This window comes from Triturus cristatus, chromosome 9 (assembly GCF_964204655.1).
Source record: "Triturus cristatus chromosome 9, aTriCri1.1, whole genome shotgun sequence".
NCBI classification, from domain to species: Eukaryota; Metazoa; Chordata; class Amphibia; order Caudata; family Salamandridae; genus Triturus; species Triturus cristatus.
The window spans coordinates 1,192,636,337-1,192,649,056 of record NC_140592.1 but is presented as its reverse complement, the minus strand read 5'-3'; the positions used below and the strand labels follow the sequence as shown (position 1 = coordinate 1,192,649,056).

Here is a 12,720-nt window from a genome sequence, read left to right as displayed (position 1 = left end):
GTAAGCGGAGCTCTCGCAGGTCCCTGGAGACCTAAGGTAGGCAAAGCTCCCTCAGGTACCTGGAGATCATGGGTAGGAGAAGCTCCCTCAGCTCCCTGGAGAACTAGAGTAGGCAGAGCTCTCTCACGTCCCTGGAGACCATGGGTAGGGGAAGCTCCCTCAGGTCCCTGGAGAACTAGAGTAGGTGGAGCTCTCTCAGGTCCCTGGAGATCATGGGTAGGAGAAGCTCCCTCGGCTCCCTGGAGAACCAGAGTAGGCAGAGCACTCTCAGGTCCCTGGGGACCATGGGTAGGCAAAGCTCCCTCAGGTACATGGAGACCATGGGTAGGTGAAGTTCCATTAGGTCCTTGGAGACTTAGGGTAGGCGGAGCTCCCTCGGCTCCCTGGAGATCATGGGTAGGCGGAGCTCCCTCAGTTCCCTGGAGACCTAGAGCAGGCAGAGCTCCCACAGCTCCCTGAAGACCTAGGGTAGGCAAAGCTCCCACAGCTCCCCAGAGTCCATGGGCAGGCGGAGCTACCTCGAGTTTCTGGAGACCTAGGGTAGGCAGAGCTCTCTCAGGGCCCTGGAGACCTAGTGTAGGCGAAGCTCCAGCTCCATCATGTCCCTGGAGACTTAGGATAGGCAAAGCTCCCTCAGCTGTCTGGAGACCTTGAGTAGGCAAAGCTCCATGCGGTCCATGGAGACCTAGGATAGGCAGAGCTCCCTTGAGTCCCTGGAGACATAGGGTAGGCGGAGCTCCCACAGGTCCCAGGAGACCTTGGATAGGCAGAGCTTCCTCGAGTCCCTGTAGACCATGGGTAAGCGGAGCTCCCTCAGGTCCCTGGAGACCATGGGTAGGCAGAGCTTCCTCGAGTCTCTGTAGACCATGGGTAAGAGGAGCTCCCTCAGGTCCCTGGAGACCATGGGTAGGCGGAGCTTCCTCGAGTCCCTGTAGACCATGGGTAAGCGGAGCTCCCTCAGGTCCCTGGAGACCATGGGTAGGCGGAGCTTCCTCGAGTCCCTGTAGACCATGGGGTGGCGGAGCTTTCTCGAGTCCATAGAGACCTAGGATAGGCGGAGCTCCCTTGAGTCCCTGGAGACCTAGGGTAGGCGGAGCTCCCACAGGTCCTAGGAGACCATGGATAGGCGGAACTTCCTCGAGTCCCTGTAGACCATGGGTAGGCGGAGCTCCCTCAGGTCCCTGGATACCATAAGGAGACAGCGATTCAGCGCCAACCAAAGCACTGCATTCAAAACCCTTTTTTCACTGCTATGAAGTTAAAAGCAGTGAGAAATTATTATGGCTTCCTGTGGTATCTATTTACAACAATATAAATATTACTGTCTTACATGTATTATAACCAAAGCATTATTTGTTTTCTTCATCTTTTCACGCAGGTTCTTGTGTTTGCTTTGTTGAAACATTTTGGAAAAAATGCAGCTCATTCGAACTGCAACTCGAACTGCAAGGCGACGCAAGTCCTTAGTAAATTTGGGGCTCTATTTGTTATGTGAGAGGCTTCTATTTCACTCTTCCGCCTCAAGGGTTTGAAAGCTCAGATGGGATTAGCGCTGTAATAAATATTCATTCAGCTTAAACTGGGAACTTCACCAAAACATACAATTATGCACGTTCCATACATTTTGTAATTTACATGCTGAATTAATCGTGGTCAGAATCGATATATTCTAGAAAAACGGAGAGGAAAAAATTAATTTGGAAGCTGTGACAGTAGAATTTTACTTACTCCTTTCTTGATGTCTCAATTACATGCACTTGGCATTCCTTGGGACAGTTTTGCAGCTAATACATTAAGGGGCCGATTCTGATCCGGGTCGGAAAGCACCCTGACCGAGTCGGATCCGGAGTGTTTTCCGACCGGACCTCTACAGTCCGACCGAGCGAGTATGATGCGCACGTATGCTGTCGGACTCGGTTCAGTCGGACTCCCATAGAAGTCAATGGGAGCCGGTCGTACGATGCGTACATGGGCTCCCATTAACGAACAAGTGCGCCCCCTACAGTGGGTACGCGTCGGTGCCATCCGCACCGTACATGCCTGTGTTGGGGAGACCCATAGGTCTCCCCCTGTGTCCGAGTCATAGGGCTGCGAGTGTTAGGGGGTCCGACATGGACCCCGGAAATCCAACTCCGGGAGCTTGTGCGAGCCGGACACTCCGGCTCGCACAGGCTGTCCGATGCGTGCATCGTACTGGCTCGGTTGTAAATCGCATCCATTGCACGCCACGGTTTGCTTCCGACCGAGACGTACAGAGCGGTTCGGACCCGGAAACGACTCGTCGGTGAATTTCATGTAGCTCGCATCGTACTTGCTCGCTCGTACAGCTGTACGAGTTGGGCGGAAAACACACGTACGGCTCGTAGTTTTTCCGGCCGGATCGCGTTCGGTGCCCTTCCGACCCCTAAATGTTTGTTCATCACTCAAACCAACTAACAGATTCTAATATCGAAGTTCTTGTGTAAAATCCTGATGATGATGACCATTACATTATTCTGCTCTGGTTGAAACGTCAACTGGAACAGATGGAAATACTGAGATGTGCTCATATATGCTGGCATTTTTCTGCATAACACAAAAACAATATATTTTTCTTGTGTGAGTATAGCATCCTCGCCACTTGTTATACTTGCATCAAAGTATTTTTTATTACTTTTTAAATACTCCGGCACCACCACCTTTTTTTATCACCATGACGTCTTGCACAAAGTAAGCATTGACAATAATTATGCCTGCATGGAACCTCTGGCATTATATATATATCAGTCAAGTCACAAGCCCCACACCACCTTTTAGGATTTGTCTGTGTTCCGTCCTATTTTTAGGTCTCGCCTAGCTATTGCGTTTACGCAATCGCTATGCGAGACTCTAGTAAGAGGGGCATTTCAAAGTGCTCCCAAAAGTGGATTGCATGGCGAGCACGCGCACAATCACGTGCATCGTGCCGCCATGCAATCCACTTCAAAGGGTCCGCTCCCCCGCCTGGAATGCGCTCCCCCGCCCCCGCCACAGCAAGCCGAGAGATTGTTTCCTCATGGCGCCTCTCACAACTGTCCCTCCCCCACCACAGGGCTAGTCTCATGGACGCATTGCCATCCATCGATTTCACTTTCGCCCAACTCATTTTACTTGTGCTCCGACTGCTATAATCCAGTTCTCCACTTTTCATAAGGCATACTTCTATGACAGATGTGCAGCATACAAACAGCCACCGTATGCGATTTATGCTGTTATTTACTGATATAAGAGAAGATTTTGGCAATGCAGGTTATAACTTAAATTCTATCAATTTTTTTGTTGATTTCCCTATATTGCTATTCCCTGTTGATATACATGTCAAGCTAACCAGTTGCTGCACAACTACCTAATATTTACCCTTTTCAAATGTTATTCTCTGCAAATCTTCAATTTCCGCACTTTAAAAAGTAATGCCCAATTGCCCATCATATATACAAATGTATTGAGCTCCTATGTAATTCACTACCGGAAGCTGTATTGTAAATGTTTACGTATTTATGTCCTCATTCAACAAATGAGTGATTCCTGCCTGGTGTTCTCACATTGTCATTTTGTACTGCGCTCTAAAAACCCTGCTGGGTAAAGTTTGCATTAAACAAAAGAAATAAACTAAAACAAGCATTTGCAATGCAATAGGTCTCGCATTTACGCGAGCTTAAGCTATCAGCATTGTAAATGGCAATGCCTTTTATTTATGTTTTAAAAACAAACACATAAATAAAAGGCATTGTCATTTACAATGCCAATAGCTCAAAACCGCGTAAATGCGAGACCTATTGCATTGCAAATGCTTGTTTTTTCTTTCTTCATTCGTACTGGAGAACAAACACTGAAAAGAGAGAAAAGCTTTACGCTAGCAGGGAAGCGGATGTCTGTACCCGAGACGAGAGCAGCGTGTTACGCTTTTCAGCTTCTTAATATAGTGAAAACAATTTAAAAGTTGTTACAGTTCCTCTAAGCATTTTAACGGGGATGGATGAAAGCCTAAATCAGCCCTGTCGTGTCAGGAATCATTGTGAATCGAAACGATCTCCCTGGCTGATTAAGGAGTATAGTGTATTTATTACTGGCTTCATGGTACATGCATACAACAAGAAATACACATCACCAGCCAAGAGGCCGCGTAAACGTCAAACACACTTTCCAAACATAGTCCAATAACATAAAACCCCAAGATCTTTCTTCGCGATCCATAGCCGCAGCGTGTCATGGACCAGCTGGACTCCGATGCTGTTATTTACTGATATAAGAGAAGATTTTGGCAATGCAGGTTATAACTTAAATTCTATCAATTTTTTTGTTGATTTTCCTATATTGCTATTCCCTGTTGATATACATGTCAAGCTAACCAGTTGCTGCACAACTACCTAATATTTACCCTTTTCAAATGTTATTCTCTGCAAATCTTCAATTTCCGCACTTTAAAAAGTAATGCCCAATTGCCCATCATATATACAAATGTATTGAGCTCCTATGTAATTCACTACCGGAAGCTGTATTGTAAATGTTTACGTATTTATGTCCTCATTCAACAAATGAGTGATTCCTGCCTGGTGTTCTCACATTGTCATTTTGTACTGCGCTCTAAAAACCCTGCTGGGTAAAGTTTGCATTAAACAAAAGAAATAAACTAATACAAGCATTTGCAATGCAATAGGTCTTGCATTTACGCGAGCTTAAGCTATCAGCATTGTAAATGGCAATGCCTTTTATTTATGTTTTAAAAACAAACACATAAATAAAAGGCATTGTCATTTACAATGCCAATAGCTCAAAACCGCGTAAATGCGAGACCTATTGCATTGCAAATGCTTGTTTTTTCTTTCTTCATTCGTACTGGAGAACAAACACTGAAAAGAGAGAAAAGCTTTACGCTAGCAGGGAAGCGGATGTCTGTACCCGAGACGAGAGCAGCGTGTTACGCTTTTCAGCTTCTTAATATAGTGAAAACAATTTAAAAGTTGTTACAGTTCCTCTAAGCATTTTAACGGGGATGGATGAAAGCCTAAATCAGCCCTGTCGTGTCAGGAATCATTGTGAATCGAAACGATCTCCCTGGCTGATTAAGGAGTATAGTGTATTTATTACTGGCTTCATGGTACATGCATACACCAAGAAATACACATCACCAGCCAAGAGGCCGCGTAAACGTCAAACACACTTTCCAAACATAGTCCAATAACATAAAACCCCAAGATCTTTCTTCGCGATCCATAGCCGCAGCGTGTCATGGACCAGCTGGACTCCGATGGGTGAACAGCCCAGAACGGTATGGAAAGGACGCTCGCTCTACAAGGACATACAAGTGGCAGAAATATGCTTATATAAATATGCCCGAAAACAAACAAATGTAATGCATGCCTGAAAAACGCACCAATTCCTTATATAGTACAACTCTTAATCCCTCCTATTGTTTAAACAACGCTGAAAATTCTAGAACATTTGCTATCAGGTTATTTTTATATTTTATTTATGGCAAATTACAAAATATCCATATTCTTGCGATGCATACAATAACATTGGCTATAGGCGTTACATTCAAAATAATGCGCAAATAAACGAAGCGTCGCACATTTTTCAAATTAAAGGGAAATGGCTGTGATTAGTCAAGCTTCTCGGAGGGGCTCAGTCTAAAGAAAAAAATATAGCTGTCTCCAATAAACTTCTAGTATTTTAATAACATGCTAGAACCATTTAGTCAAGTTTAGTTGAGCGATTTGTATGCGGATATATAAGGATAAAAAGAAATCAACCGTCCCACTCTTACTATATATGCACAAAGGGAAACAGTAAACCCAAGATGGGACTGGCCTCCCAGACGTGTCTTGCATTTGGCACTCAGCAGTAAAGCCTCCATCAGACCTCTGTAAAGTCGCCCTCATTTGGGGGGGTTGTCTCCTATGATTGGGTCACAGAAGCCTGATATGTGACAAGTACTGTGGTGTGAAAGGCAGTGGGTGTGGGAGGAGGGTGAAGGGGAGAAGAGGTGAGCCTGGACAGGAGTCTGAAAATTGAGCCTTGGTCTTCGAGGCACTGTATTGATTCAGTCACAACATATGTACAACATGCCTCATTAGGGGTAGTAAGCGCTACATAAATAAAATGTATTTTATATGTAAACACAGGGCTCGGGTTGCTGTATAGTACACAGTCACCAGCCCTAAAAGTGTTTTCTAATGTAAGCTACAAGCAGAATAGTGAATGTGAAAGTGTTTGTTACCCTGGTCAGAGTAAAGGTTTTACTTTACACAATACATTCTTGAATCCGATGCCAAGAGGTGGCTATTGAGGCTTCAACTTTACACGGATACAATAGCAAAATATAAATTGGTGATAGCTGCGTGAGCTGTCCAACCTGCATATTACTGATTGAAACCATGTAGGATAGCTGAGCGGGTTCACCATCTGTCCGAGTTCTGTGTGTAACCTGAAGGGCTGAGCGAACAGATCAGAAAGTTTGGAGAGTTAATGCCTCTGGCGGGGGTGCTGTAGGGCATGAGGTGCGTGTGCTGAATCTGTCCAGGATGTGCTCAGTCTGTTAATATTTCAAGGTAAAAAATGGTTGTGTTTGTTTGTTGCAATGTTTCTCTTCACACTGTACACAATGGCTGCTGTCTGCCCTGCAGTGTGCGCCTTAACCCTCTGAACCATCTTCCATACAGACACAGTTGGTAAGAAGTGTGCCAGTTATTCATGGTAACATTCCTACTGTTGAACTCCGAAGGCAAATGAAGGCCTAACATTCAAACCATATTGAGCGACACAACCATGCAAAATCGACAGGATATAGTGTAAAACAAGCTGCAATTTCAACAGCGAGAGCACCAGAGGCCTTTGCATCAGAGCGGGGCCTGGGAGTGCGGCATCCAGTGAGCAGGGCACCCCTGTTGCAGCAGCTCCGATCGGAGCACAACAGCTGGTCTTTTCCGGCTACAGCCAAGAAGGAAATGAAAGTGGGCACTGGAAATGGTTAAAGGAGAAGCGGAGCTTGATGATTGTTAAAGGGGCAGCCACCGGCCATTCAGATGAGTAAAAGAATAAGGACGCCCTGACGTTCTAATTTGTTCAGACACGAATTGCTTGAAACACTGCTTATTCCACCTCTTAGAAACCCATGCATCGAAAGCAACGAGGTCAGCCCGTGACCTCGCGCGTTCATGACTTGTTAAGGGAATTCCCTTCACACACACGGATAGAGGACACTCTTGGAAACAAAAGGGAGGAAGGGGTTAAGGGTGGGTGCACGGTGGGAGGGCGACTCGGTGAGGGAAGCAGAGATAAAACACAACAAGCGGCCGTGCGGCCGCGAAAGTGAAAGCAAACCAGTGCTTTCAGGCTGCCAAATGGTGCGAGCGCCCGGAGCACATGCACTGTATTTGGAGGCCTGAAAGCACTCGTTTGCACTTCTAAAACTCGCTTACTATAAGTCTCGCCAGAGCAGCGCTAAAGCGCTAGCTCAGACGAGACCTAAAAATGAATAAATACGGCAACTTTTCAACGAGTGCTTCATCCAGAGCTGAATGAGCTACCAGCCAAGGCGAATGAGAATGATGGAAGTTAACCATACAGACAGAGGAGACATATATACCGAAAAACTCTTTAAAGCAAAGCTCAAAAAATATTCTAAGCATGTGCAGCAGTGAAGTGACAGTTCCACTGCACGTGTGCAGCTGTGAAGTGGCAGCTGCACAACATATGTTTTGCACTATTTAGACCTAAACTAAGGACGCGGTTTAAATATTTGCCTATTGTGATTATTGTGATGGTTAGTCGCTAAGAGTTTGTTTTCCTCTTGTTTTCTAAGTTCCTGCATCCTTCCTAGTGTAACCCTAGAGCCTGGAGTTAACCTGCAGTTTGATTTCTGTCCGTAGGTTCAGCTTTTGCACCCATTTGTTCCAGTCTGAGATCCTAAGATGCCTGATGTCCGGAGAAAGTACACAATTCACTACCGCAACGATGGTGGGGAAGGCAACACTTGAAGTGTAACAATGCAAACAAGCATTGGCATAGCCAATAGGTCTCGCCTTTGGGGCCTTATATGTGTTTATCCAGAGATATTGACTTTGCCAATGTCTTTAAGCTGTGCTGTAGACAAGTGTGGCTGCTGTGCAGCTTGCTGAAAAGTTTTAATAAAAAAGTGTCAGAAGCACTTTTGTTACCTTATATATGACCAAGAAGGCATTATGTACAACTGAACGACCATATTGAAACAAGCATTGGCATAGTCAATAGGTCTCGCCTTTGGGACCTTATAAGTGTTTAGCCATGCAACAGTTGTTGCACCAAGGAAATTGTGCTGCATAACTAAATACTTATAAGGTCCCAAAAGCGAGACCTATTGGCTATGCCAATGCTTGTTAGTTGTGGTGTGCCGCCTGTTGATGCTGGGAAAACCAGGAATCACACTGTGATCTTTGACTTCAGATGAATAAATAAAGTCTGTTCACACTTTTAACCCAAGTGTTGGTATGGCATATTCACTATGTTGGTCTCCCACTGTATTTCTCCCAACTTGACATCATTTCCTTTTACCTTGAAATTCTCGCCAGCTGTAAAGGGGAAATATGTTATATTTTTCTCCTCTGTGCCCCATTCCTCTGCAATTTTTGCATTTCGAACTATTGATCGCTCCTGGAAGTTGACTGTCAGTTGAAGCGCTATGTCCGCCTTGGGGTCGACGGGATTGCACAGCAAACTCACAGCAAGGCTGAAAAATATCAGAGCAAGTATTAATGTCTGGAGTTGAGGGGGAAATCATGACTTGCATAATAGAATACACTGTTATGGGACCATCTCATCTGCATGCACGTAAAATGTTTAAAAACTCACGATACAAACACTATTTTCAAAACAAATCTTTCCAGAAAGTAATGAACTTTTAAAAATATCCCAAGAAGAAGAAACATTTATAAAAGGAAAGGCACACTGATCGAATCTAGGGAAGTGACCAGAAAGACTTTTCACTTAAATACCAAAAAGGTAGTCAGAGGTGCCGATTACGATCCGGTAAAAAAATTCCCCGTACGACTCGTATCCGGTCTTTTTACCGTACGAATCATACAAGTGCCGTACAAACTGCCAACTACGATTCGCATGGGAAAAAGTCCATACGAATCGCATTGGGAATTATTCCCCACACGTCCCCGGGTCGGAAATTGTGTCCGACACGTCCTCGGACGATTTACCGTACAAATGTGAAAAGTGAAGTCCGACCGCGGAATTACGATCCATCCCGTGCGTCCGATGTTACAACAGTATGGAAAAAACACCGTCCGCACCGAACTCCCATAGCAACCATGGAGACATGTGCCCGCATACGCGCCGACCCCCCCCCAGCCCCGTATGTATGCGCCGACCCCCCCCCAGCCCCCGTATGTATGCGCCGACCCCCCCCAGCCCCCGTACGTACGTGCCGACCCCCCCAGCCCCCGTATGTACGCGCCGACCCCCCACCAGCCCCGTACGTACGCGCCGACCCCCCCCCAGCCCCCGTACGTACGTGTCAAACCCCCCGTGTATGTACACCCGTGTCGTACCCCCCGTGTATGTACACCCGTGTACGTTCGAGTCGTACCCCCACCCGTGTATGTACGGTGCGTACCCCCAGCGCTACGCGCTGGGGGTACGCACCGTACATACACGGGTGGGGGTACAACTCGAACGTACACGGGTGTACATACAAGGGGGGTACGACACGTACACGGGTGTACATACACGGGGGGTACGAGACGTACACGGGTGTACATACACGGGGGTACGAGACGTACATGGGTGTACATACACGGGTGGGGGTACGACTCGAACGTACACGGGTGTACATACACGGGGGTACGACACGTACACGGGTGTACATACACGGGGGTACGACATGTACACGGGTGTACATACACGGGGGTACGACACGTACACGGGTGTACATACACGGGGGGGGTACGACACATACACGGGTGTACATACACGGGGGGTACGACACGTACACGGGTGTACATACACGGGGGTACGACACGTACGTACGGGGGCTGGGGGGGTCGGCGCGTACGTACGGGGGCTGGGGGGGTCGGCGCGTACATACGGGGGCTGGGGGGGTACGGCGCGTACCGGGCCACCTACTCTGGTCGTTTCGTGCCGTACTTCGCCTTTCCGGCACTTTTTGGGTGCCGTGAAAATATCGCCGTCCGGACTGCTGTCGGTTCGAATCGTACTTCCTGGGTCGTGAAACGCTGCCTGAAAGCGTCCCGACGTCACGTCGCAGCATTCCCGGATCACATTCGTACGTATATTTTCGTCGGTCGGTGTTTTTTACGATTCGTACGGAAATGGTGCTTCCGTGCGAATCGTAATTCCATGTTTGTAAAGTTTTCCGACCGGGTACGAGTCGGACGGAGAAAACTCGTACCCGGTTTTTACCGGATCGTAATCGGCACCTTAGTTTCTAAAATCAATAGTAAATGATAATAAATAATTTGAAAATAAACACACAAAAAATCATTCTGTGCAGCTGAGCATCAAAGGACGGGAAAGAGGAAGTGCTGGTCGCTAATAACAGAAGAGAAGGAAGCCAGAGGGAGAAGCTGAGGAGACAGAGAAAAGAGAGGGGCAAAGGGGAGAGGGAATAGCAGGCCACAAGTCCTATAAAAGGAAGTGGGGGGACTGCCAACACAGCACATAACGTCACGACGCGTGACATCCCACATGGCATCACAGGAAGTGACCTCACTGGCAGATTCTGCATTAGGATGAGTAGCACTATAAAAGAAACAAAATAGTGGTATTTATATTGTTATTTGTGTAAATACTGGGACAGACCATCCCATCTGACATTCTTACAGTGCATGCACTTGTATACAGGGACTAAAAAAAGTAAAAAGCATTCATCTCTTAAGTATCTGTGAACAGATAACAAGCTGTGTGCTTTTGTTTCCTCTTCTATGCATTTGCATTTAATTGAGAGGTTTCAGGCCGCCTCCCATAATCGATCAAAATGACTCCTGATGGCCCCTCAACTTCTGCCTTTATCTTTGGAACAGCTGGAGGTGTAAAAAAAGCCCGCTAACTGCCTGCACGTCGCTGGTGAGAATGAAAAGCAGAAAATATTCAGGACCTGCTGAACGTGTCCGGTGTCTAAAAATGGCACTGGGATAAGTTCAACATATTTCTGTGGGGCCCAACTTCTTGGCAGGGGGGGCGGCGTCCACTCTGTGAAAATAATGGGTGGATGCCGTGTACCCGTGCGTATCCCCGATTCGTGCCCTGGGGAATAGGAAAAGACAGAGAAAGGTAGCTGGAAGGGAGAGCAGACTGTAGGGAAAAAAGAATGTGGATGAAGGAAGGGATCAGCGTGGCAGAGAAACGGTGTCCCTGCGTTAAACTATCCACACACTCTGTAGGTGTGGAGGGAAGCAGGAAGAACGAGAAATTTCTGAACAAAAATGTGAGCAAGGAGGATGGGAGTGCCTTAATAAAAGCAAAAAAATAAAAATCAAATAAGTTGATGGGATTGTTTCACATAAAATACAATTTAACTGAATATATAGAGTTAAAGCTTCTATTCAGTTTCTCATATCATCCTAAGTAAATGGAATTACTGTGCTCCAATCTGACCGGCAGACAGAGCCGGGCTCCAGTTCTAGATAGTTTGCAGCCCTTGCTGGCTAGAAGTCCAGAGCTCAAGCTTCTTACCTAGATAATGTACCATGCAAGAAATTGTGATGCATTCAATCGTGTAATGTTTTCTTTTTGTAAAGCCATACAGAATTGATTAATTGTGACCTCGTCTCACAGTGAAGCCCTACTTTCAAGGGAGGGAGAGGACAGTGTCAGTCCATTGAAAATTCACCCTCCTTGAGTTCCATTGTGGGATATCCATAAAGGATCTCCTAACAAGCTTCAAATACCTCTGTGATATCTGAAGGTTGAGTCTTCAGGCCCTTGTCTTGTATGGCCAGGATAGGCAGCTGTGCTTTCCTCTGATAGTGCTGCAGTGCTGCTCTTGCTGCAGAACAATTGTATAATGGAATGATCTGATGCGCCACCTTCTGACAAGGTGCATAGAATGACTTTTAATATCAAATAATCTTGGACCAAATAATATTCATTATGAGATGGCGTGAATAAGCCGGGCAAAGAACAGTAAAGCTCTTCCCTCTAGAGTTCACAACCTCCACGTGTCCAAGCAGAAAAGGCACAACAGAGCATAAGAGGGCAAAAGAGAGAGCACTCAGACACTTACAAACCCACTCACAGACCCACTCAGAGACTCAAGCACTCATTCACTCACAGACCCACTCAGACACTCACACTAAGACTCTCTGTCCCACTTAGACACTCACTTACCCACTCAGAGACTTACGCACCCACTCCCAGACCCACTCAGGCTCACGCATCCACTAACAGAATCACTCATAGACTCATGCATTCACTCACAGACCCACTCAGAAACCTATGCACTCACTCACAGACCCACTCAAAGACTCATCCACCCACTCCCAGACCCATACAGACACTCACATACCCACTCACACACCCAATGAGACACTCACTCTAAAAGGGTACACTTTAGAGGTAGGAAAACATTTTTTTTTTAAATGTAGAAATTCACTTAAAAAAAGAAAGGTTACTGGCACTTTATAGTTAGGAAGTAGAATTCAAAAACCCTTAGAAATTGACTGAAAAAAACTAAGGTTACAGGGACGCTATCGTTAG

General features: G+C 46.3%; 1 protein-coding gene across 3 annotated transcripts in view; it reads right to left on the bottom strand.

Annotated features, from left to right (window-relative positions):
• Nucleotides 1–12,720, bottom strand: part of LOC146799614 (galectin-related protein-like) — a 56,532-nt gene that overhangs the window by 25,716 nt on the left and 18,096 nt on the right. For all 3 annotated transcript variants that reach the window (XM_085627204.1, XM_085627203.1, XM_085627202.1), the window contains exon 3: nucleotides 8,551–8,725. In XM_085627204.1, the coding sequence (XP_085483330.1) occupies nucleotides 8,551–8,725 (175 nt within the window). The remainder of the gene's footprint in view (nucleotides 1–8,550; nucleotides 8,726–12,720) is intronic.